The sequence below is a fragment of the Aspergillus eucalypticola genome (genome assembly GCF_003184535.1).
Source record: "Aspergillus eucalypticola CBS 122712 chromosome Unknown BO83scaffold_35, whole genome shotgun sequence".
In the NCBI taxonomy this organism is placed as follows: Eukaryota; Fungi; Ascomycota; class Eurotiomycetes; order Eurotiales; family Aspergillaceae; genus Aspergillus; species Aspergillus eucalypticola.
In genome coordinates this window covers 1-24,531 of record NW_020290309.1, presented here as the reverse complement: position 1 = coordinate 24,531, position 24,531 = coordinate 1, and the positions used below count along the sequence as shown (strand labels likewise).

At 50.8% G+C, this 24,531-nt stretch overlaps 10 protein-coding genes across 10 annotated transcripts; 3 read left to right on the top strand and 7 right to left on the bottom strand.

Annotated features, from left to right (window-relative positions):
* Positions 1-4,151: 4,151 nt before the first annotated feature.
* On the bottom strand, positions 4,152-6,214 carry BO83DRAFT_402960 (uncharacterized protein; the record flags this gene model as incomplete). The annotated part of the gene is made up of 9 exons (XM_025533581.1): positions 4,152-4,218; positions 4,329-4,425; positions 4,448-4,530; positions 4,603-4,662; positions 4,812-4,860; positions 4,978-5,109; positions 5,229-5,399; positions 5,890-6,010; positions 6,158-6,214. 9 exons carry the CDS (start codon positions 6,212-6,214, stop codon positions 4,152-4,154), a joined length of 837 nt encoding a protein of 278 aa, XP_025383250.1.
* Positions 6,215-7,167: 953 nt separating this feature from the next.
* BO83DRAFT_154268 (uncharacterized protein) lies at positions 7,168-7,746 on the bottom strand. Its single transcript, XM_025526259.1, has 2 exons — positions 7,258-7,746; positions 7,168-7,194 (listed from the first exon to the last, which is right to left on the bottom strand). Exon 1 carries the CDS (start codon positions 7,583-7,585, stop codon positions 7,286-7,288), a length of 300 nt encoding a protein of 99 aa, XP_025383249.1. The 5' UTR covers positions 7,586-7,746; the 3' UTR covers positions 7,168-7,194; positions 7,258-7,285.
* Positions 7,747-9,040: 1,294 nt separating this feature from the next.
* Positions 9,041-9,550, top strand: BO83DRAFT_154263 (uncharacterized protein). The gene has a single exon (XM_025526258.1). It carries the CDS (start codon positions 9,106-9,108, stop codon positions 9,379-9,381), a length of 276 nt encoding a protein of 91 aa, XP_025383248.1. The 5' UTR covers positions 9,041-9,105; the 3' UTR covers positions 9,382-9,550.
* Positions 9,551-9,687: 137 nt separating this feature from the next.
* BO83DRAFT_456211 (uncharacterized protein) lies at positions 9,688-10,363 on the bottom strand (the record flags this gene model as incomplete). The annotated part of the gene is made up of 2 exons (XM_025537063.1): positions 9,688-10,128; positions 10,235-10,363. The coding sequence occupies 2 exons, from the start codon at positions 10,361-10,363 to the stop codon at positions 9,688-9,690; spliced, it is 570 nt and encodes a 189-aa protein (XP_025383247.1).
* Positions 10,364-10,754: 391 nt separating this feature from the next.
* BO83DRAFT_431532 (C2H2-type zinc finger protein) lies at positions 10,755-13,447 on the top strand (the record flags this gene model as incomplete). Its single annotated transcript, XM_025535581.1, has 4 exons — positions 10,755-10,890; positions 11,044-12,200; positions 12,256-13,250; positions 13,306-13,447. The coding sequence occupies 4 exons, from the start codon at positions 10,755-10,757 to the stop codon at positions 13,445-13,447; spliced, it is 2,430 nt and encodes an 809-aa protein (XP_025383246.1).
* Positions 13,448-14,486: 1,039 nt separating this feature from the next.
* BO83DRAFT_347458 (uracil phosphoribosyltransferase) lies at positions 14,487-15,744 on the top strand. Its single transcript, XM_025528814.1, has 3 exons — positions 14,487-14,876; positions 14,938-15,037; positions 15,165-15,744. The coding sequence occupies exons 1-3, from the start codon at positions 14,700-14,702 to the stop codon at positions 15,569-15,571; spliced, it is 684 nt and encodes a 227-aa protein (XP_025383245.1). The 5' UTR covers positions 14,487-14,699; the 3' UTR covers positions 15,572-15,744.
* BO83DRAFT_411773 (uncharacterized protein) lies at positions 15,680-16,594 on the bottom strand. The gene is made up of 2 exons (XM_025534339.1): positions 16,345-16,594; positions 15,680-16,240 (listed from the first exon to the last, which is right to left on the bottom strand). Exons 1-2 carry the CDS (start codon positions 16,514-16,516, stop codon positions 15,741-15,743), a joined length of 672 nt encoding a protein of 223 aa, XP_025383244.1. The 5' UTR covers positions 16,517-16,594; the 3' UTR covers positions 15,680-15,740.
* Positions 16,595-17,205: 611 nt separating this feature from the next.
* BO83DRAFT_154043 (uncharacterized protein) lies at positions 17,206-17,909 on the bottom strand. The gene has a single exon (XM_025526257.1). The coding sequence runs from the start codon at positions 17,783-17,785 to the stop codon at positions 17,390-17,392; it is 396 nt and encodes a 131-aa protein (XP_025383243.1). The 5' UTR covers positions 17,786-17,909; the 3' UTR covers positions 17,206-17,389.
* A 1,099-nt stretch (positions 17,910-19,008) lies between these two features.
* BO83DRAFT_382437 (putative DNA-directed RNA polymerase III RPC4) lies at positions 19,009-21,688 on the bottom strand. Its single transcript, XM_025532227.1, has one exon. The coding sequence runs from the start codon at positions 21,344-21,346 to the stop codon at positions 19,508-19,510; it is 1,839 nt and encodes a 612-aa protein (XP_025383242.1). The 5' UTR covers positions 21,347-21,688; the 3' UTR covers positions 19,009-19,507.
* A 925-nt stretch (positions 21,689-22,613) lies between these two features.
* On the bottom strand, positions 22,614-24,531 carry BO83DRAFT_323894 (putative C6 finger domain protein; the record flags this gene model as incomplete). Its single annotated transcript, XM_025527954.1, has 2 exons — positions 22,614-23,900; positions 23,981-24,531. Coding segments are annotated over 2 exons (1,838 nt in total), but the record flags the coding sequence as incomplete, so codon positions are not given.

Below are 24,531 nucleotides of genomic sequence, written 5' to 3'. Positions count from 1 at the left end.
ATACGTCAACATCATATCATAAGCAATACAGAACCACGACCCTCGATCATCCAAGCAATCATATATCCAAGCAAACGTAACACCATCACCCCCAATACCAACCACCAAACCCCTACTGCTACTGCTACTCTCACCCTCTAGCCCTAACAGGAACTAACTCCGAATACAGCCCCCCTACGCAGATACCTGGTAGTTAATTAACCAACAGCAACAATCAAGCCAGCCCCAATCTCGCACATACTCGGACATATCTACAGCCAGTGGACACTGCTCATTATCTACCACAACCCTCATCAGTACAGTACCAATTATCTTACATCTTACCTTTCTTCACCACTAGCTCAAGCTCAAGCTCAACCTAATACCCCAAAACTAAGCATATAACCCTCACCCACGTGCCATCAACCCCGTCAGACGGACCGTAACCTACCACGTAGCTAGCCATACTATTCCTCCTGCCTCTATTGGCTATACTCCCATTCTACTCCATTTAGGCCGTTTCAAACTGATACAATTTTATGTATGTACCTTCCAGACTAGGTTAACAGTCTGTGGTCGGAGATATATCGGCATTTGTACTCCATAGTGACTATCTAATAGTTGGCTATCGGGAGGAAGCGGGTAGACGGGAGGGTGGGTGGGTGGGTGGATTCGTCATCTTTGTGCATTCTAGAATGTTGGACTTGATAATCTATTCCATTGTGTGGGTAGATGGGGGGATGGGATGGAAGCATGTGAAGGAAGGAAGGAGAACGTGGTGGTGGTGACTGTGGCGGTATGATATTCCTCGGCCGGTCCTGGGGAGGGTCTGCCGAGGTATTGATATTGATATTGGGGTGGTGTGTCAGCTTACGGAGGGCTTGTTGCTTTGCTGGTTAGATTAAGTGCGAGCTGGGATATTTGCGGGTGTTGTTGTGTCTGAGTGCAGAAGAGATTGGGGCTGAGAATGGGGATAAGTGGTGTACTAGGGATGGGCTGACGTTGGATGGTGAGGTGGTGATGAGGTGGTAACATTTATGTGATGGGGAGAGGGTGGAATGAGGGCATGTGTACGAGATTCATGTTAGATTTTAATCATGTTGAAGGTTACTTTGTGATATGGTTATGTAGAATTGATATATATAGGGGTAATTCGTGGATGCGATGATGGCGTAGGGGCATTGTAGGCTGAGTGTACATATACAGTAGATACTGGGTAGTTTCCTGGTGGACATATATAGACACGAGCAACTAGGTTGATTGACTCTAATGATCATTAATGCTTATACTCTACAATAAAGTTCTTAAGTCGTATAAAGTAGTGTGAAGAAATAATAGCACATGGGCCAGTACAACAAGACACACAATCTGCAAAACAACAATTGATAAGCTTAAAAACAAACACCAATCAGTCACTGACAATGTCTTAACACCTTGCTTCTCAATTTACATCTAATGTCCTAACAGCAATACATTACTCCTCTGATCATCACGAGGGGTAATCAGCAAGGGCACCATAACTAGGGGGAGGGGGGAAATTAGAGAAAAGATGATCCCCCTCACAGTACTACATATTGTCAATCTACTACTACAGACACTAGGCTTAGCAAGTGATTATCATACCCCTCTCCGGAATATCAAGGGATAGTTACTTCCCACATTCACAACAATGGTCAAGTAGTAAGCAGAGTACTTCGTAATCTAGAATGAAACATATTCATCCCTGCCTAGATCCCGAGTCCGACACTAGTCTACTTGAACAGAACTAGAACTAGAACGACGGAATACACGGAAATGAGCAGAGCAGGCAGGAACCCAAGTTCCGGCGACTTTTCCTTAGACATATCCCATAGGGTAGTGCAAACAAGTTCCTTAAATCTCAGGTAGATGGACAATTAGTTATACCCGGGCGCTCCGATACCCACTACCACCACCACCGGCATCTCCCCAAACTCTCGAGCCTAGCCCATCCATCATCCACACCCATCCAGTCCTCCATCCTCCTCAATTGAACTAACTCAAACAAGGCATCCTACATCCTACAAAGTAAATCGAACCAATCCCTCAGATCAGTGGCAACACTCACGTAGATGGCTGATAACTGAACAGAACCGCGAAAGAAAATAAAACCTTAGCTTTCTAACTAAGTAGAATGATTAGTAGCTGATCAACATCCCGTTTTCCGCGCACCCTTTCATTCCTCAACCAATCCCAACTCACTTGTCCACGTACTAGTTAGTCTCAGCTTAAAAGTTAGTTTTTTTCACCCCCCGTTTCCCCCTTTTTCTTGCATTCACTATCATTTCAAGAACCACTGTTTTTCCTTGATTCCCAAACATCCGGTTGGTAGGATGATGTGGGCGAAGGATCCGATTTGATTGCGAATCGATGGATGGTGTGGTGTGGGTGGGTGGGTGGAGTGCTTCGAGAAGGTTTTTCGAGGGATTCGATGGATTCTTTTCTTTTCTTTTTCTTTTTCTTTTTCTTTTGGTTTTCTGGTGGTGGGTGGGACGGAGTTATTTTAAGAGGACTGACTGATTTTTATGGATTAGGGACTTCTAGATTTTTCTTTCACTTTTATAATTAGTACGGAATATTTGTTGGGTTTTGAGAAGGAAGTAAAGGAATTTGTAGTTAGTTGTGTAGGTATACAATGGCTGGCGATGGGTGTTGTGCATTCTAGTTCAGTTGATTGGTTAGTTTATTCAATCTGTTGGTGGTGTTCTAGACTTGTGCTATCATTATGTAGTATTCCCCATGATTTTTCTGAATCCCGCTGTATTTACTTGGAGAAATACTGTATGGGTCCGGGAAGCGATTCGTTTCTTTGACTTGCTTTGAGATTGGGTTTTACATTGTGTTTTAGTAGATTGTTGATCGAAGAGGTCGTAGTACTTTGCTTGGTTGGTTGGGAGGGTAGCTCATTTCGTAAAGAAATTCCTGTTTGCTTGGCTGAGAGTAAATAATAGATACTAATAGTAAATGTAGGGTTTAGAGCGCATGTTGTTGATAGTATGGGAGATTGTAGTATCCTAATGACATGTATAGGTGCCGGCGATAGTGTCGGCTCTATACTTGGTTACTTCGGTCAGGGATTCCTATAAAGGAAGTCATCTGTTAAATTGGGGGGAATATCATCGATGACATTAGTACTTCCGTTGCTACTAGTTCTCATCGACATAAGAATATAACTGGTTTGGTTTTGAATGAAATATATACTACAGTAGCCTCTATAGAAACTACATCCCGTGGGATATACTCGCTACCACGATATATATTTCAGCATCCAGGGGTGTATTAGATAGTATACTATGATAACTTGTCACATCGCATAGTCCCGACCATTCTCAGTGTCAGATCCCAGTATCTACAAGTTCCCTACCACTAACCACAAGCCTCCGATAAACCACGGAGCAGAATCCGGACTCCGTGTCGTAGCATCTGTATATCATCAGGAACCGACGGGAGCGAACCATGGAACGCAACCGATATCCCGACCACGAACCCGACTGACAGATAGCTTTCCATGGTTTAGCTGATTGCATGTACTACATGTCTACAAAATACTGGACTACGACACCATCCATCGAGAATCATGCCGAACTAGGCTCCTACGATGTATACATCACTTTGTTGATGGCGCGACGCGAAACGAACTACCGTATTTGGCGGGCTCCATCGCAGCTATTGCCACCAGGCTAAAGTAACTGCCGATGTCAGTGGAACTGCTGAAGTTAGGTCTAGGGTTAGGGGAGGGCATCGCACAACGCACAAACCAGGAAAAGAAAAGCGGAGCGCTGCGGTGGAGGGGAAAGATAGAAAAATTGAAGAAAAAGGAAAGAAAAAAGAAAAAAAAAAAAAAAAAAAAAAAAAAAAAAAAAAAAAATAGATGGAAAACTGGTCAGACGGGATTCCGGAGTACCAACCCACAGATGGAGCAGCTTATCAGCTGGAAAGAGCGGGTTCATCATTGAGTGGGTCGCTTTCATTATCGAGAATCTGCTCTTTCGAAAATGTTCTGTGTCTTGGACCCGTGTCTTCTGCTTTGACACCGTATGCTTTGGAAACTTGTTGTTCATCCAAGAGGTTGTGGGACCTCTCATGACAGCAGACCATATTCTCAATGCCATGTGTAGAAAAGGGATGCCCAACCTGATGGTATCTAGAAGCGGTCAAGGAATCCTTCCACGGGGATCAAGATCAATCCCCAACGGCACCGAGACGGTGATGGTTGACATCCTTCACCGACTCCAGGGATGCCCGCCTGGGATATTCCAGACCGTTCGGAGATGGAGGGGCACTTAGTACGGAGCACTACTGCCTAATTACGTGACGGATGGACGGATCACGGGCGCCGCCGACCAGGGTCGATGCAAACCGCCAAAGTCCCAAAGTTGTCGGGACGATGAGCGCCAGCCGAGATAAGTAGACTTTTTCTTCCACTTCCTAGCCTGGGATGGCTGCCGACGCTTGCTAGTGTAAGGGCCGGGGTTTCGGGGAAGAGGTTCCTGATTTCCTGCAACGGTACCTGGTGGAGTTGGACGCGCCTGACTGGATCGTAGACGCCCTGTGGGAATTCAATTGAAGATTCATTAGCCATGGTTGTGGAATCCGGCGATCGACCCTTCGCGACGAAGCTGATCGACTGCATCTTTGGTGCAAAGGAGGAAATGGAACGGGTAGCTGCAGGGCAAAGAGCCAAATCAGAAAGCTAGAAGGAGGTTTCTTCGCTTTTCGAGACTGGTTTTTGAGGTTTAGGCCCCTTTTTTGTGTTCCAAAACGCGTGAGAAAAATCGAGTGATGATATCCAAGAGACTGGACACCAAGCCCACCGAATCACCAAAGGTATGGAGGACACGCTCCCGCCGGAGAAAAGCGAGCCTGGATCGGAAATGATCGATCATGGTTGGGAGGATCGGTATGTACGGGAGTTTTGCACTATTGCCCCCCTCTCTTGACCCCGTGCGCCGGTCTAGGAAATCGATGCATGGTCCGTACGCAGGTGCTGGATATTGCCTGATAGATGAAACCCCAAGCGACTTGTTCCCAAGTTATTGACACCCTTTCGACCAACTGGCAGGTCGTCGTCAACATCTCGCGTCGTTCCTGAACCTGCAAGCTCATAACATCCTTCCATGAGATACAGGACAAGTTGAGGCGTTGACTGGGTCGGACCGCTGCATGGCTCGGAAAGTGGATCAAGCATCCAGGAAGAGATGGTGAACGAATCGAAATTGCCAGGGTTCGACCTCCAGCCGAGGAGGTAGAAATTCGGGCGGCTGGACGTGTGAGAGCAGGCCGAGTGTCTGGATTTGATCTTTCTGTTGTCCATCCTTTTCCGACCTTCTCAAAAGCGTAAGCGCCCCGACTCACCGCTTTATTCCTGCAGGCCGAGCTCATGGCAGATGAAAGCGGTGAGCCTGGAGTACGTAAGAATGGGTTGCTCAGGCACTAATGCTGATTAGGATTCTGGGGCCTGCATCTGGACGGATCCCTCTGGGTGGAGACGCAGAATCGCTGATGCCTCTAGGGCTGTTTATCATGGGATGATGGAAGTGACTGTCTGTCTGGCTTATCACAATCGATGGTTAGCATGATAGCAGTCAGACTATCCTAGTGTTTTTCTTTCTGTACAGAGTAGTCAGTGACATGCATTTGGTGGATAGCGATCGTGACCGGATTGATCCTAGGGGCATGTTGGAAGGGCGCTTCTCGGTAACTCGATAGTCGATACATTGCGCCCAGATGATCCGCAGGCAGTGAGAGCTCAAAGCACCACCCCCTCGGTCGTGGCGGTGGAAAGATAAATTAAACTGATTCAATGTTCTGGATAACTATCGGATGTATGCGATCCTCCTGGGGTACTTTTGTGCTCCCCTCATGATCATGTGCGTTTCCCTAGTAACTAACCGTGTCTGGTGGGGTTTCCTTGAGGTCCACCCAGTGATGCCCCACTCGCATGCCGGGATTTTCCGGGAACCTTCGTGGTGGTGGTGGTGATGTTGACTATGATGATTATGATGATACTGTGCTGAGATCGAGGATGAAAATAGGCCTCATAATTTCTGTGATTCAGTATGAAGCACATGTATCTAAGACTATTCTAACTCATAGTCGAATCCCCCTTCCCACATCATAGATTCAGAACCAAGTCTGGGATTGTCTGTGGTGGTCGAACCAAGGGGCCAAGGACAGGCTCGGAACTATCGTCCACCGTCATCTGACCGTGACACATTTGTTCACAGTACTTGCACCGTGTAGATAGCTAAGTAGTTACTTGTCTACTTACGTATGTAATCATTCCCCCTCCTCAAGGTGGATCGTTTACTTATTCGACGGAGACGCGGAACGAGGGCGCGTCTCCGAGTGAGGCTGGTTAGGCGCGACTGCGGGCGTGCAGGCAGCCACAAGTAACCTGCCCTAGGGTACCTCTGGCTTCAGACTAACTCTCTCTGTCGAAGGGCCGGATTCCCCATGCCACTTATGCAGTTGGGACTAGGTAGTCGGTCTTAGGTTGATGCATCTTCGGCTTGGATGCCAAACTGCCAAAAACAGAAACAATAGTGTTTGGGGATGATGCAGTCCTGCATCTTCCCAAGCTCCCAAGTTGGATCGCTCCAGAACATGACTTCTGTCTGCTGTCTCAAGCTTTTGCATTATCCATTTAGCGCCCAGGATGGAGTGATTCGGTAGTGTTTGGTGTTCCACGAACGAGGACACCTGATGTAGCCCGCCCACACGCTGGGTGGCCGAATCCACTGGATTGCTTCCAAAGTACTAAGTTGAAGGTGGGGGGAGGAGGGGAAATGGAGTTTGGCAAGCGAGCAAGCAGAATTGGAAACGAAACAGCGTCCATCGCCTTACGGAGGGTTGTGTTTCTGACCCTTGATTTCCTTCACCTGCTGACGCTGGCTGTCGTGTTGGCGGCCGCTGGAGCAGCTGACCCTGAGCTGAAGTGGGAGGCAAACCATGCGCCATGTTTGAACCTCTTGACCACCTTGGACCCAAGGTCATTCTGGCGTTCGCAGTGCATAGCACGATTAGCTTTTTCTGTCAAGATAGTTCTTTTTCCTTTTTCTTATTTTCCCTTTTCTTCTTTTCTTTACCTATTTGGTCCAGGGGACAACCAATGAAGGCCAAGAGGCTTGCCAGAAATTTAGGGATGTTGGGGTGTGTTCTTTAGGCTACCGATAGACTGGGCGATGATCTGTCAAACTGAGAGACATCACATCGTCAGCAATATTCTCCTATTGCTGCGTGATGACGGGTGGCTTTTACCAGCCAAGCACGATTCATCCCCCGTCTTCTATCTGGCTTCAACTGACTTGGCAACGTGAAGGATTAAATCCAGGATGCCGCGCGAAGCTCTTGTGTTCGCGGAAGTGGTTCGCGAGCGCATTTCGCGAACCATTCTATATTTGTACTTTGTAGACGTTCGAATGAACCAACACTCGTCATTGTGACGGACGGAAGAAGGGGAACGGAGGTGGGAGGGGGTCTGGAACAACGGCAGCGCTCGATTTGAAGATCCACCGGGGCTAGTTCTAGTCGGAGTTAGACGGGCAATCCCACTCACACAAATTGGATCGCATGGAAATGAAGTCATGACCAGCCTTGCGGCGGGTGGCCGATTATCAAATAACTAGTGGGTTATTTACGACATAAGTAGGGAATACCAGCGGTGATCTCAGTGAGCCGATTTACCAAAGAGGGGTTAAGGAAGGGTTAGACTTCACGAAGAGGGGAGGAAAGGAGGGGGAGGTTAGAGGGGTTAGAGGGGTAAGGAAGTGGGTGGCGGGATAGAATACAAATGGGGTAACATGAGATGATCTAGAAGAAGAAAAAAAAAGGAATAAAAAAAGGGATGATGATGATGGTTGAAGATAGTTATGCGGATTATTGAAGGATGAGATGAGTACGTAGGTACGATCAGCGTGAGGAATGGGAGCCCGGTTTGGACGAATCGACCACTTGATTTGGGGTGTGAAGAGATTCCGTGGTGGAAATGAAGGGAGCCAATACACGAATCATGATGGCGGTGCGTCTCCGTGGCATTTTGACGGTGCTGGATCCCTGCCGGAGGGGCAAGGGAGGGGGCTGACGAGGGGCGAAAAGAAAAATAATTTTGTAGGAAAAAAAGAGGGGACGGAGGGGAGGGGGGGCACTAATCTGTTGGCTGGACGGGAGTTTGTGAGAGACAAGAAGAAAGGGTGTGAAAGTGCGTGTCTGCGATGGATTCTCAATTAAACCTGCCAAACCAATCTAACCTATTCGAGCCTGTTCCTTTTACCCCCTTCTTCTTCTCATCTATCGAGCACTCTCTTTCCCTCTAATTACTGTGGACCATGTCCATGCAATGACCAAGATACATCGACTGGAATTGTAGTCTAATGCTTTGCCCTGACCTTTGTCTACTGACAATGGTCAATGACAGTATCTACCTGTCTTCTGGACGGCCCCGCAGCCGACTGTACCAAGTTTGCGATTTCTGCGCTGTCACATAGGGATGGGCAAGAGGGATGACTTTTTGGCTTTTACTCATCTTACTTGCACCCGATACGTTTGAGGTAGTTTGCAGCAGGTAATCCGAACCTCACTCAATTTCTCGGTGCTAGTCATGTCCGCCTCGAGGTTACTAAGACAACCTGAAGTCTTGTCCAGTGTCCTCCTCACTGCATTGTACCCATCGAGCTACCACTTGTACCCACTGAACAAAGTTACATACCATACCGTATGGAGTCCTCATTCCACCCCAAACCCCACTATGAAATAATATCAATGGGAAGTGGGAGAGTAAAAGTAGAAAGTCGAGCCTGCCATCCCAGCTCCGGCATGGCTTTTGTGTGGTCAGTTAGGCAGGTCGCAGGAATACACCGTAGAAGCTCTGCTGGCCCATTATTATCCTTCTAGGGTCCTGCACTCGACCGCTGAAAGGTGAGCGAGGGGCGCCATCACCAAACAGGGATAGGAGCATTATCCGAGTGGGCTAACCCTAGCAGGGGGTATTTGATCATGAGAGTATCGACTGTGCGCTGTGTAAGAGAGGGGATGTATAATGTTCCCAAGATGTGACGACTAACTACGGTGTACTTTGTAGCCAACCCACCAACAACAAAACTGATCATCATGATAACCATGATCCAAATCTGTCCAGATCACATCTTGAGTCGCGATAACTCACCAGGGGAAACATGTAGGATGCTGCCCAATGTTGTGCATATGAAGAGTAAAATTTCTTTTTCTCTGCTCGGATTATTTTCTCGGATATTGAGATCATTGTGTTTCTTTTCGATTTTGTTTTATTTTATTTTCATTTTTTTTCCTCACATTTTCCATTTTCCATTTTTGCCTTTTCCAGTAGCAGTAATGGTGGGTGCAAAATGGAAAATGGAGAGTGGATAAGATTCTCCCTCACATCAACCCAAGACCTCTAACAAACGGTCGATTTCAGCCAGTCGAAGGAGGCCCCCCGGCTGAACCGGGTTGACGGGTTGGAAGTCTACTTACTACTTACTGTACGGCCCATGTGGGCTGCGGTGGGCTGGGCTACTGCTTTGTTTTGTTGTCTGTTCTTTTAGCTGGGTAGATAGTCTAGTTTGTATAACTTATTTATTTATTTTATTTAATTTCTATTATATTATTATTCATCATTTTGCAGTTAAATCCATTTTTTGTTGAATTTTGTTGCATTTTCATTTTCATTTTTGCTTATTTCCTTGAACTTTTGTGTCTCTTTTCGAAATATGGGTCACCGAAGGAAAGGTGGACGTGTCCTAACCAGGTTCCGTTTAGCCCGGGCACGCCGTTAGTCAGGATGGGCAACGGGCACATCCATTGGCTGTCGGGGAATGAAGACAGTGGCATTATGGGCCCCAGTGCGTGTTCGAATCCGGGGACTGGCCTGTTCGCTTGTTTTCCCCCTCCGTCAGTCCCGCCGAGGGAGCCCCTCTTTCCCGCCTCCCACTTCCCTGTTGTCGCTGCGCCGCTCGTCGCCCAAATCGCCAACACCGCCGCTGGACACGACCGCCTCACTGTCGCGATCCAGCGATCGCCCGAATCGCCCATCGGCTTGTGCCCACGTCCTGGCGCGCTTCTCTCTACACCCACACCACTTTTCCTCTTTGCGCAGTCTTTCCCTTTCCCCCCCCCCTCGCTCCCTTCCTTTCGACCAGGCCTTTTTTTCCCAGACTCTCTCTCCCGCGACTCACAAACTACTTTCTCCTCATCCATTCAACATCCCCCCCCCTCCTCTTACCCATTCTTTTTCTCTTCCTTTCCTTTCCTCCTCCTCCCTCTTCCCTCTTCTCTCAAACGTCTTCCTCCTTCCTTCTTCCCCCTCCTCCTCTTTCTCTCTCCTCTTCTTTCCTGGGTCAGCATTCAACATCTTGCTCTCTTCCTTTTTTCTCTTTTCTTTTCCTTTTCCCTCTTGTTTGTCTTTTCCCGTTCTGTCTTTCCCATCCTTTGGTACTTCCCCTCCCCGGCTTCTTATTAAAGACTGCCTCCACACAATCACCACCACTATTACAACCACCCGCTATCACACTATTCTCCCCTCCTAGTCCGCCTGTGGCTGGACCCTCCTTCTTCCAATTCAACACTGCCCTCCAGTATTCCCCCACACAAGGAATGATCAGGCACCAAACCGAATTCCTGTCGTCTACCCGCCTACAGAACCGGTGTGAAATCACGAAAGGGACGATAGCGCAGTCTTCGATCTTGTCGCTGTTCTACTAGAATCCAGCCGTGGTTGTATATTCGCTGCAGTATTCTCAGCAATGGCTCCCACTGCACCTCCCCAGGCGACCAACTCGCCAGCCAAGAAGACATCAGCCCCAGAGAAGAAATACAAGTGCCAATTTTGTAATCGCGCCTTTAGCAGAAGCGAACATCGCAGCAGACACGAACGTTCGCGTAAGTAGAGTGGTCTCTTTTCTATATGGTCTTCTTTTCCTGTGCGCGGGGCTAGGTGTACTGTCTTTGTGCAGACAGGCTAGTTACTGTGCTACGGCTCTGTTTCGCGTCGTTTAGTCTTAGGGCATAATACTAACCTTCGTTGCTTCATAGATACCAAGGAGAGGCCGTTCAAGTGTCTGAAGTGCCGGAGTACTTTTGTCCGTCGTGATTTACTCCTTCGTCATGACCGTACCGTTCACGCAAAGGACGGTGGGATACCGCTAGTTTCCGAGGGCCGGCGACGTGGTGGCGCGGGTGTCCAAAAGACTTCCCCCGCACCCGCCCCGTCCAAGCCCTCGATCACAATTGATCCTGCTACTCTCGAACAAATAGAGGCCAGCAGTGATGGTATGGTTGATCTTGAAACTGCAGCCATGTTGATGACAGATTTCCAACATAAGGCCGCAGCCGCCGCTACTGGTCAAGCCAATGAACGTGCTGAATCGGATCGCTCCTTTTCCCCTGGACGCGGTCCTCTACTAGAGCCTCCTGTGTCGTACATGTCGGGCAACGCGACCTTGCCGCAGATGCCTTGGGACACCTTGGTTTCCCCTGCGGACACGAAGCACACGATGGGATCGCCATTCGTGTCTCAAGACAGTGGCTCGGAATCGCATACGCTGCCCTCGGTTATGGACCGACACGGCGCTGTGGGTGATGCGCTTGCTCCCTCGCTGCACTCCCTAGTGAACTCGCTGCCCATGTCTGGAAACTCGACGCCGAATGCGCTTTCGCCGTATCCCTCGATGACCGGTCCCGTCAGTCCAGTAAACTACCGCCGGTCGCCCGGTCCTAGCCAAGCCCTGACGCTGCCCAAGGCCCCGCAGATTGCCAACGAGATCGAGCGAAACATGGTTGTTGAACGTCTGCACAATGTGGATTCTCTCAATGTGCTCCCCGAGACCTTCCAGCTGCCTCCGACCGCATCTCTCAACAAGTATCTCTCCACGTACTTCAATCTGTACCACCCTCACCTGCCGTTCTTGCACCAAGAGTCTTTCAAGCCCACCGCTACTTCACCGCCATTGCTGCTCGCGGTCCTGTCTATTGGTGCTCTGTACACTTTTGAGCGGCAGCATGCATTCATGCTCCACGTGGGGTCCAAGATGCTGGTCAACCAATTTTTGCAACATAAGGACAACTTTGACTCGCGCAAGTGCCCTCTCTGGGCCATGCAAAGCACCCTGCTGAACATGATTTTCGAGAGCTGGAGCGGTGATCCCAAGGGCCTCGAATGGACCTGTTCCATTAAGAGTCTTCTGGCCAACGTAAGCGCGTTCCCTCTCTTTATTGTACTATTTTGAATGATGCTGATAAATGTAGATGGTTGCCGGAAACCGCTATCAACTGAAGCTCCGGACCGAAGCGCGCGAGGGTGCTCAGCCGACCCGCGAGGAGTGGATCGAGGACGAGTCATGTCGCCGGACGTACTACGCCGTTTACATTTTCTTCGGCATGCTCACGCTGACTTTCAACCACACCCCAGCGATGAGCTTTGACGAGTTTGACAACTTGGAGCTGCCTTCCTCGGAATCCATGTGGAACCTGGATGTGATGGACGATGAGGCATGGCGTCGCAGCTTGGCGTCCTCCACGCCGCTTACTGTTCGTGAAGCGCACGACTGCCTTTTCCAGGGCGAGCAGACGCGCTACAGTGCTTTCGCCACTCGCGTGCTGATCAACGCGCTCTTCCTGCAAGTTTGGAACCACAAGAGGAGCTTCGAGGCCCTCCAGGACGTGGTGACCGAATACAAGCTCCGCTTGGCGCTGGAGACGTGGGAGAGTTCGCTTGAAGTGTGCGAGCCAGAAACGATTGTGGTGCCTCTCAGCACCCCTCAAAAGGGCCACCCCTTGATTTTCAACTCGATGGCCGTCTACCGCAACACCCGCGCTCGCCTGGAAGTTGACCTCAAGTCCATCCAGGAGGCTCTGCGCTACCACTCATCTTACGAGGTCGCTGCTGCGATGACGGTCGCTCGCGAGAAGGTCAAGCGGTCTCAGGAGATGAATAAGGTGATCCAGTCGTGCTTTGAGTGCATTGAGATCGCCGCTGTTCAGGGCATCAACTGGGTCGCCAAGACATCTGCAACCAACTGGAGCGTCGAGCATCCTCTCTGCGGCTTGGATTTGATGGTCATCCTCAGTCTCTGGCTCTATCGCCTGGAACATGACGAAGAGCCCGCATCGGAGGCTGAGATGGCCATCTACAATAAGGTGCGGAATCTGTTTGATGATGACGCCGTCGATGCTTTTGGAAAACTCAGCTCCACCGTGGCCCGTGTATGGGGTAACATCCTAGACGGCGTGGTAGTTTGGGGGTAAGTTGTTTTCTGCTATGATTATGCTGTGATATTGTTTGCTAACTTGAAACAGAATTACGAAGCTCATGGGCGAGTCATTCAAACTTCATTCCCAGGCCTTGGTCGGCTACGAAGATTCGTTGCGCGTTGCCAAGGACCAACCTATTCACCCAATGCCGACGAAGACGCTTGCCAGCGTTGGCACCGCGTACTAGTGCGAGCAACATCTCTACTCGACGGATAGGTAGCTTGACTATGGTCATCTACATCTTCGACTTAAGTTCATCTTCATTATCGTTACATTCATTCCTTACGCGGGCATTGGTTTACATCTGATTTGGGTCGCTGGTGGATTTCGGATTGGGTCGGGAACGGCGAGCAAGTGGCGGCAGGGTTCCCCAGGGAATGCCATGATCTGAACTGCCGCATTATGCTGCTTGCTGGCGTTCCCTGGCTCACAGTTAAATGCTTTATTGTTTTCTGCGACGTCTTTCATTGCGTTATGGTTTCGCAAGAGCTCACGGGAGTCCGGTGTGGTCATTTTCTTGTTTTTGTGGGTTGTTTTCCCAAGGCAACATCTCGACACCCGGCTGGTCCTGTGTGTTCGTCCTAGCACTCGGTGGAGTTGTTGTTTTCATTGCCTTCTTCTTATACGCTCTTCTACGCCCTAATCTTTAGTGCCTCCGTTCTACATGTGCGCATCAGCGTGTTTGGTCAATTGCCATGGGGTTACCCTAGGCCATTTTTGATACCTTTGTCCGTTATATACATTCTTCTGCTTCAAGTCATTCGTTCAACCTTTTGATCTATTACTTTGTTCGTGACCACTTAATGTATTGCGTTAAATCGTTTGATATAGTGATGTGTTTATGTGTCCCCGCCGTTGATGTTCTCCGCTCTGATTTGATCTGCTTTCAATTGCTTTGATTTTGGCCTTCTTGATTTGATTTGTTTAATTGCACATGCTTTGCTTGACCTTATCAGTAGTTCTCTGTACCATAGTAATTTGCGCAGAAAATATAACTTGTTGGCGGGGTCTTTGCAGTTGCAGTAATGGTAGAGTTGTAGAGTTGTTGAACTGGCTAAATTGGCTGGACTTAGCTGGAGTTGGCTTTTTCGACGAGGTGAAAGAGTGGGTCAACCAGCACGGTGGATCGGTGGGGGATCTGGTTCGCGGGTGCTTATCAGGAAAGAAAGGAGGCCGACAATCGCGGGGAATGAGGTGAACTGAAAGAAGATGAAGAGGAATGAAATCCATGGAAGTTGCAGAGACTGGAATTTGGGGGATCACTGGACCGGAGCAGGTGACTTGGTGCTTACCCCTCTTCTTTGCTTCTGCAGCAAGCAATGATGCCCGTTCCTGATCCTACAAGTACAAGTACTCCATCCATAGTTAGCTCCTGATTCTTCTTCCCTCTTCCCCTCACCTTATCACACTCACTTCACTATCGCCCAACTGAATCAATCATGGCCCTCCCTTCCAACGTCCACGTTTCGTCCCATCCCCTCCTCCAAGCCAAGCTCTCACAGCTCCGGTCCGCATCCACCTCGACCCGCGAGACCCGCAGTCTGGTGCACGAGATAGCGACTATCTTGGGCGTGGAGGCATTTGCAGCAGGATGGAAGGTGAAGAAAGCAGGAATGGTAAGTTCACTCGTCAACTAAACAATCTTCAATGTATTTACTGACTAATTTCTCTGGACAGGATACCACCCCGTTAGGCACCGAATACGTCACTCACGACATTGATCCTTCGGACATTGCCTTGGTGCCTATTCTCCGGTCCGGATTGGGCATGATAGAGGGTATTATTCCCTTACCCCATACTACTACCTATCTCGGGCACCCATATACACCCCCCAAGAACTGATTCCTCACACCCCAATGACCTGTCAGGCCGTAACTGAACAAAATTGATTATGGTTTAAACAGCGATGAACAACCTTCTCCCCACCTCCGTCCCAATCTACCACCTCGGTCTCTTCCGCGAACGTCTCACCCTCCAACCCGTCGAATACTACAACAACCTGCCCTTCCAGCCCGACAGTTCCAGTACTAACACCGCCGCCGCGGCCACAGCCATTCTCCTTGATCCGGTCATTGCAACGGGTGCTACCGCTGAAGCAGCAATTCAGTTACTCCGTGAATGGGGCGTGCAGAGAGTCGTCATGTTGAGTGTGTTGGGTTCGGAGGCGGGTGTGCTTCGCGCGGCGGGCACTTGGCCTGAGGGCGTGGAGGTGTGGACTGGGGCCGTGGATGCTAGGTGTGATGAGCGGGGGATGATTGTGCCAGGGCTGGGGGATATTGGGGATCGGTTGTTTGTTGCGATGGGGAAGTAGGTTGCAGTATGCAGTATGCAGTATAGTATACTAGTCTTCTACTTACTATGGTATGGCATGTAGTGAAAGAGATGGATAGATAGCTAGCTAGCTAGCAACAGAATAAGTAGATGTGGGTAAATAGACATGAACACCACTTGATTAGATTGACTGATTGAGAAAATGAGAATCACCGTCCCCTCTGCAAAAACCCCAATACATCCATCTCAACCCCATACTCCATCTCATCCCTACCAGCACCACCAGCACCAGCACCAGCACCACCCTGATTAAAATTCATCCTACTTCCCATATTCAACCCACCACCCACCGGAATCTCCCTCCCAGCACCAGCAGAAACCGAAGTCGGAGTCATCGGCCCCAAACTCGGCGACGCAACAATACCCACATCCATCCCCGTCGTCAACGCCACCCCGATCTCATTCTCATTCTCTTGCTTATACATAGCCCCAGTCCCAGCAGATGCAGAATTCTCCGGCGTGATATTCCTTTGATGTAAGCCTCCACCTACACTCCCATCCAAGCACCTCCCATCATGCACATGTCCATGTCCATGATGTTGAGAAACAATAAACTTCTCCCGAATCCCACCCCGTCCGTGATGAATCCCCCGCGTGAGAAGCATTTGTCGCCGGAGGGTTTGTGCGCGTTCTTCGCGGAATTCGGCGGCTAGCCACATACCCCACAGATATTAGATGAGTTTCATTGTCAATTTTTGTCATTTGAGTGTATTGTATTATATGAGTGTATTTGGGGGGGAAGAGGGTATATACCTCTCCAGAAGAAAACATACACGCCCATTACGACGAAACAGGCGGCGAGAAAGCCGAAGAGGATGCCGAGTTCGTGGGAGAGGGAGGTCATGGGGGTGTAGGGGGGGATGTTGTGCGGGTTGTTGTTGTTATTACTATTGGTGGTTGTGGTTGTGGTTGTGGTGTTGGACATTTTGATGTTTGATGATGTTGGTAGGATGGTTCTGAGGGGAAGTTAGTTGGGTTGGGATTATAGAAGGGAGTAGTTGTGGTGGTGGTAGTAGTAGGGATGGGTTTGTGTAGTACTTACTGTTATCCTGTTATGTTGGTTGGAGTTGGAGATAGTGATGGTGATGGTGTTGTTGTTGTGGATGTAGATGTAGATGTAGACGCGATGAGGATGTAAGTGTGGTAGACCTTCGATCAAGGGAACCCACTTTTCTGCAAAGGAAGGAGATTCACTGAGATAGGAGATAAAGAATGGAGATGACAGTAATCTGCAGTTCAGTTCAGTTCGTATTCTTTGTCTGTCTGCGCGGTATCATCATTGGTCGTCGCACTCGTACTACCCGGATCGGCCAACAAAGGCCGAATCAAAATCAACAGTGAAATGAATGAATAGAATTCAGATTCATGATCAGTTAAGTAGTAAGTAGTAAGTAGTAGTAGTAAGGTAGTGTGTAATAGTAAATACATCATCAAACAATAGCCTCAGTGGCACAAATCAAGGTATCATGTACACGTACAAGAAGCGTCAGTAGAAGTAGGTAAAGGTAAAAGGTAAAAGCACCCGGTCTATACATGGGGTATGGTATGAATGCAAAGGTCGAAAAGTAATGCAGACCTCACAAAAAGTGAAGTGAAGAAGCGAAAAATAAACTGCAGCACAGCCAAAAGTGATGGTGGCTGCTGCAATGCAATGCAAGCAACGCTCGTAGCAGAGAGCGACCGATTCAAGTCTAGTCGCCAAAGACTGTCGTGAAAAGAAATTATAATATAACTCCGAATGCAAGTTGGTGCAGCAGAAACCGTCGAGTCGAAAGTCGACGATAATCGTTGGAAGGTATCATCCCAGCATCACTGCTGCCAATGCCGTACAGGTCAATCCAATGGCCATGCCAATCCATGGTGTTTGTCCGAGTGTGCCTTCACTGCGTGCGCGCAACGCTTTGGTTTCCCCTGTCGATGCGGCCAGGCCGATTCTCCCGCTCGCTGGTTCGGGCAGTTGATCCTGCACCCGTGTCGCATCTGTAGTATCTTGAATCTCTAGCAGCGTGCGAATCTTCCGTAACTCCGCATGTTGCTCTGCATTCGACGGCATCGGGATCTCAGGCAACGGGGCGGGCGGGTTGGCATTGGGGAGGGACGGCGTGGGAGACACGGCGGGAGGTATTTGAGGATCGGCCTCGACGGCGAGGGCTATCGTCGGAGCGAGACAGAGGAGGATCGTGGAGGTCTTCATCGTGAATGTGTGGAGGTGGATGTGCGAGAATGCGACGAGAAAAGGTCGGTGCGGAGGGAAACAATGCAAGCAAGCAAGGCTGCGGGATTCCAGAACGTGCTGGATTAAAGCGAAGAAAAACCCGTGCCAGGAATTATAATCCACCCACTTCCAACGATACCAACAATAGCAACGGAAGAATCCAAGTCCCACAGTAACCGAAGTCAAGGTGTAAGCTGAGTCGAGATCTGAAACGGGGAGCGCGACAGATGCGAAGAGTCGAGAGCGCAAAAGAAACGACTGGCTGGTGTGTATCTCCTGAAACCTGTAACGAACAATACAGGAGAAGCAGGCAACGGCAACGACAGTGTATGTGTATGTTAAATAAATTTGCAACAACCAACAACAACCACAGCAACGACCGTCTCCAACAACGACGGGCACAATACAATATAAATAAAGTACAAGCAAGAGCGAGAGAGAAAGGGTTGCAACAGGAGAGGAAATAAAAAACAGGGACGGACGGGAAAGCAGAAGAAGAAAAGAAGAAGGGGGGGGAAAACAGGCGAAACGGCCCAGACGCTGACAGGCCAAGCTGGAACGGGGAGGCCCTGACCCTGGCCTTTGCCAAATTAGTGGAAATTTAATTCGTCTTTAGCGTTTTGCGCCGACCTCTCCTCTTCTAGGACAAAGCCCCACTTGCCCAAGTGGCCCCCAATAGATACCTAGTGGGGTTTGCCCAGCCTGCAGTGGCCCGCTATTTTAGATATCTAATTGGCTGTATCCTGCCGTGTCAGCACGGGCTGGGACTAGCGTCAGTTGAAAGGTTGTCTCGTGCCACTTACAGAAGCTTGTCAAGAAGGGCAGCGGTGGAACCAGGGACAATCCCTGTAACCATCGGCATCAGCTTTTGCCCGATTGGGAGAGGGTCTAGCCCGGGTGAACCAATAAGAAGGAGGAGAAACTCCACGCGAGGGCGAGGTTCATTTCCCGCTATTGGGTGAATTTGGGGACGGGATGATAAGTTAGTGTAGTGCACTGTATAGGGCAGATAGATACTAGTATGGATGTTAGTAATAAACAGTATTATTTCCCAGTGTATCAGGCTATCTCGATTTCAAGTGAGACATTAATTTGCTTGTTGCTCACCGGCCCTGAAAATGACGAGCTTAAGCTGGATTAATTGATGATGTGCAAATCCCTCTCATCAACACGGGATGTCGCATCAGCTAACACTTCCCAAGTATCATACTTCATTAAAGTCTATCGATCATCACATACTCGGCATCTCACACTTTATTACATACAGTGTCTGCCTCCCTCTGCTGCTGCTGCTGCTGCCCTCGGGTGGTCCGTGTACTAATTATAGTCCCGCACATCACGCTGTTTCTCCGCGACAATCACTTCCACAAGGCAATCAACATCAACACCACACAATGGCTGTGGCGTGGCATGGCTGGCATTCTTTTCTTACGTCGTCACCTCTCACAGCCATCCATGTGGATAATACATCATCCCCAGGGTTTCTCCTCATTGGCATCTGAACTTTTGACAGTTCTATCTTTATCTTCATCTCTATGAACAAAACATCCGATCGGCTGTCCCCCAGCCATCCCGCATGACGTAAACCCCCTTCCCTGCCTCCCAAATAAACAAGGCTATCACAACAACAACAGCCCCATCAACAGTGGGATAGCGTCAACATCCACCAGCCTTCTCACTGTTACATACAACATCATTCTGTTACAACATCTTCCCCCAGTCCGGTGTCACCGTAAACTTTCCACTCAGCTGGCCCATCGCCCACACCTTCTTCTCATCATCCGGGAATTCCTCGTCCGCTGCATTAGGCGGGGTCGACACGATCAACGCTTCTTGGAGAAAGTCCACGGCCGTTGCGCGATCCAGCTCGAAGCTGATTCCTCCCCAGTCCATCGTCACCCGACCCGATGCATGGACATTCAGCTTGCCGACGCGCCCGGCGCTGAGGCCCCAGTCGGCTGCAGTGACAATCTTGGACGACGTCCCTGTTGCCGTGGCATCCTCCCCACCCTCGAGGATCTCGACGCCATCTTCGCGCTTGACGCCTGTCTGCTCCGACCCACTGACCTCCGGTGCGCTCTGCCCCGCCATCGTCTCTGTAGCTTCATCCACTGGATTCTCGCTGTTGCCCGGTACCACCAGGTTCGGCGTCATCGGTGGAAATTGCATCAGGAACAGCTGCCCCGCCAACTTGTCCTTGTTGACATCGTCCTCCTCCTGCTCCTTGTCCTTGTCCTCCGTTGTACTCTCCTTCTCCTTATCCTGGTCGTTGGCAACCACAGCAGGGGCCTCTCCCTCTGCCGGGGTGGTGGTCTCTGATTTCTCAGGTTCAGGCTCCTTTTGGAAGAGGTCCTTGACAATCTCCAGGTCCTGCTCGTGTCGCTCGTACTCTTCGATATCCTCCTTCGTGCGTAGTAAACTCTTCGGGTCCTTCACGGCAGCAGGGATCTCCGATTCGGGCTGTGGCGTAGCTTCGTTCGACGGGGGTGTAATTTTCCTGCGCACCTTCACCTTCTGCACCGGCAGCAGTCCATCGTCCGTCGTAGCTGGCTCCTCCGCATGCGGAACATCTGTCATGACCTGATCATCATCATCCGTAGGCTCAGACTTGACCTTGGGCTCTCCCTCCGTAGTAGCCGCGGCATCATCATCAGTCTGCTGCACAAAGAGCGCGCCATCATCCTCCTTCGTCTGCGCCTTCGCCTTCTCCCTCAGCTCTGCCGACTTGCTCGAGCTCGACTCCATATTGACACTGACCGTGCGCTCCTCATGCTCATGTCTCTCAACCCGAATAGGCCGCAACCCCTTCTCCGCATCAGCATACTTGACTGCCGCCTTCCCCTTCTTGCTATCAACCATCATCTGCTCCTGATCCTCCTCATCGCTATCCAAATTGATCTGGTCAATACTAATGCGCACCTCCCCATCACTCTCATCTGACGAGTAATCGCGAGTCCCCGCCGCCGTATTACCCAAATCAATAACCGACCGACTGCGTCTCGACATAGACGAATGTCTCGAATCCTGTCCAAACCGTCCACCTCTACCCCGACGTCCAGACATCCCCGATCCCAATGGCCCACCCGCAGACCCCAGAGGCCCGCCACGCCCGCGCCCAAACCCACCGCGACCACCAGGACCGCCCTGATCCCGGCCGCGCTGGATCGCCGCCGCCTCCTTCAGGCGCTCGCGATGCCGCTCGGCTTCAAGCTTCTCAATAGCTTCTCGCTCCTCCTTGCTGCGACGGCCGACGGCGCGCGGCTTGTATTTGAGTGTAGGTTTGGCGGGTTCGCCGGGCGCAGCGGGCGCGCCGGGGGGTTTCGCAGCCGGTCCGATGCTGCCGGAGGGTGTGCGTTTCTTGAGCGATTGGAGGCGCTGGACGGGGGCTCGCCCGGAAGCTGATGGGCCGGGCGTGGGAGTCTGAGAGTCGCCGGTGGTGGTGGCGCTGGGCGCGGGACTTGCTGAGGCGGTTGTAGATGCATTGGCGCGGCTGGCTGCGCCGGCTGGTGCTCCTCGTCGGGGAGCACCTTTCGGAGGCATGATGGGTGGATGTGGATGTGGATGATCGGTGTGGTGGAAAGGGTGGAAATGAGTAGCGTTGAAGTAGTGTTAAAGTACGGACGAGCTGGAAGGGTATATAGAGGGTGGCTCGTCCGGAGGTAGGGAAGAGGAAAAGTAGAAATGAAAGGCAAGGGAGAGGATTGGTAATGAAGTCGAGTGAAGATGAAGATACGGAACTTTTTGGCAGGATCCGCGCCCGCTCGGCGTTGGAGAAAAAAAGGAAATTAGCGCCTCAGGCCGCTAATGCGGGGCAACGCCAGTCAGCCGGCGCTAACCCGATCCGGACATCACCTCAGATCGGGTTGCTTCAATAATTCTGTCAATTAATGGCAGCCATTCACTGGATGTGATGGATCGCATTGAGTTGGTGTTGAACAATGGGTCTATTCAAATGTAGCAAGTAGACTAGAGACTTTCTATTCTGTCTATTGGCTAGCCTTTAATTCTACTAACAGCTCGCTTACAGATCTGCTGTGACTCATAAAATTCAATATATATTTCTTATTGATCACACTAGACCTCTTTGCAAGTTGTAATTCATCTCCAGTTGAAATCAGACGGGCACCAGCAAAGCCATTCAAAACACAACCAAGTAATCCAGATACATCCGCTCTTTCAATGGGGGCCTAAATGAGTGGAGGCGACCCCGGACCGTGGCCGCGAAAACATTGCAGCAACTAACGCCAAAAGACACAACTCAGGAAGCTCAATCAACCCGCTCAGCTCAATCGCTAGACTATCCATGAGAAATAACAGGCCAGGCAGAATGCAGACGGTAATGCGAACTAGGTTGGCGATCCGAGGAGAGAGAGGTAGAGAGGTAGAGAGAATGAAGGGAGCGCGGCACTCGTGAGTTCGATGCAAGATACAAAGAGAGACGTCGTGCACGAATCCCGCCGGCGATGAAGGAAGGACATCCCAAGAGGCAGGCCGGCTCCGGGGAGAGGAAGAAGTATTCAGTGATATATGATGGGGGAGATTCGGAGAGTTTCAAGATGATCAAGCCAACGGTCCGCGTGGAAAAAACTCGTTAAGGAGGGGAAGGATACAATGCACGGAAGAATGTCGATTCGTCTATGTTAAAAGGTGTAATATGTCAGGAGAAATGCAGCCATCCAGGCGCAGCTCATCAATGGTTCGGTACGACCGGTGTGGGCGAAAAGGTAAAAAGTGAGTTAGAGGAGCGAGAGGTCCGAGAGGTCATGGGCCAGACACAGCCATCCTCATTGCTGGGATTGGAATCCAGCTAACGCTTGCGCTTCTTGTTCTTATCCACGCTAGCCGCTGTGGTCACCGGAATAGCGGCCACGATGGATTGCGTCTCGACTCCATTCGGAGTGGCGTCGAATGCTTTCTTGACAGGGACCCCCATGTGGCGACCATAGCGGCCTTTGCGACCGTTTCCTTCGTCTTCGCTGATGCACCCTTCGATGCCGATGCCAGCATCCTTGCATCGGCCGCAAGGGCGTTGCCGATCGCAGCCCTTCTTGCTCTTCCGGCATCGTTGGCAACGCGGCTTGGTCGACAAGTCCTCCTCGTCGGCGGCGAGCTGGTGCTGGAAGTTGACGGACGAAGTCGAGGTTTTGCGGACCGGCACAGGGCTCATCATCTGTGGTGATACCGCCGTTTTCTGAGTCGCCGTGGTAGACGTCGCCTTGACTTTACGGGCGGCCCCATTAGCTGCTGGCTTGCTGCTCTTATTCGGACGCACGGGTGCTGGCTTGGGCCCGCGCGCCTTGGTGGAGGTGGCAGCATGGGTGGGCCGAGTCTTCGCCTTCTTAGACTTGGGAGCGTCCCGGTAGAGAGTATCCTCCTCCATATCATGCCTCACCAAGGTGTCGTTCAACTCTTCATGTTGGTAATCCTCATCGTAGCCGTCGTAACTTCCATCAGAGCTGTCAAAGCTGGGAAGGATATCGTCCAGATGCTTGTGTGTGTGCTTGGTGGCACCGGGTGGGAGCATGGGGCTGGAGTCGAGCCGTTGCTTGGACCGAGCGGGCAGATCATCGTCATCATCGCTGTAGTCATCACCATCGCTGGTTGCGCCCGTCGACGATGCAGCGTCGGCGGCACCGCTGAAGGCATCATCAAGCGTGGAGGCAGAAGTACGGCCATGCGAGAAATTAGATGCGTCTCCCAGACGAATCAATTGCATAGCAACATCCTCGTCAGAGATACAGCTGGCAATGGTAGGATCCGGGGTGGGGAGGATGCCCGGGCCGCCGCCCCGACCAGCCTGGTTGCTATACTGCCCACCAGAGGACTGGGTAGTGGCTCGGTCGCGCAGCCGGTGGCCATGCTCAGGAACCACAGGGGTAGCGTACACAGGATTGCGCACCGGATTGACGTTATAAATTTGCTCATTGTATCCATAGCTCTGTGGAGACGGCAATGGTTGTTGGTTGTATGGGCGCTGGGTGGGGCGTGCGAAAGGTGAGATGGCCCCTTCCTGACCGATTGACCGGCGTTGGGGCGAGATCGACGACGTGGAGGTTGTAAGCGGGACCTGGGGAGGAACGAACAAAGGCAATTCCTGAAGAGGAGACAAAGAGAAAAACGTTAGCGAGTCTGGTTCCAAGAAAGACGGGGCACGAAAAGATGCCTGCCACGAACCGAGCTTTCAAACTTGGGCCGCTTCCGGCGGCCATCTTGGAGGATGTTTTCCATGCTGATATCTGAGCTGCCAAACTGCTCGGTTCGGGACTTCTTCGTCCCAGAGTAGCCACATTCACTATCGCTATAACCAGGGGTACCCTCCTCGTGGAAGCTGCCATGAGTGCTCGAGCCTCTGCTCTTGTTGCCTACCCGAGACGACTGCTTGTTCTGGGATGCGCTACGACGGCTGCGACCAGACGGGGATATACTGCGTTTCCGAGCCAGCCGCGACGCCGGCCGAGAAGGTGGTTGGCCGTGTTCCAAGACCTGCGCCGGCGGCATGGCCGGCGGCATCTGGAAGGGCTCCCCTAAGCTGGGACGCTTGCGGGCATCGGCTGGGAGATGCCCATAAAAGCGATCGCCGTAGCCCTCTGTGTACGCCTGGACGGGGATAACCCGCACATAAACAGTCATGTTGTTCCGTAGATTCTCATACCTGGCAATGAGGGTGATACCTTGCTCATCTTCGAAGCTGACACCGCTCGCAGCACCGTCGTAGATGCCGTAAA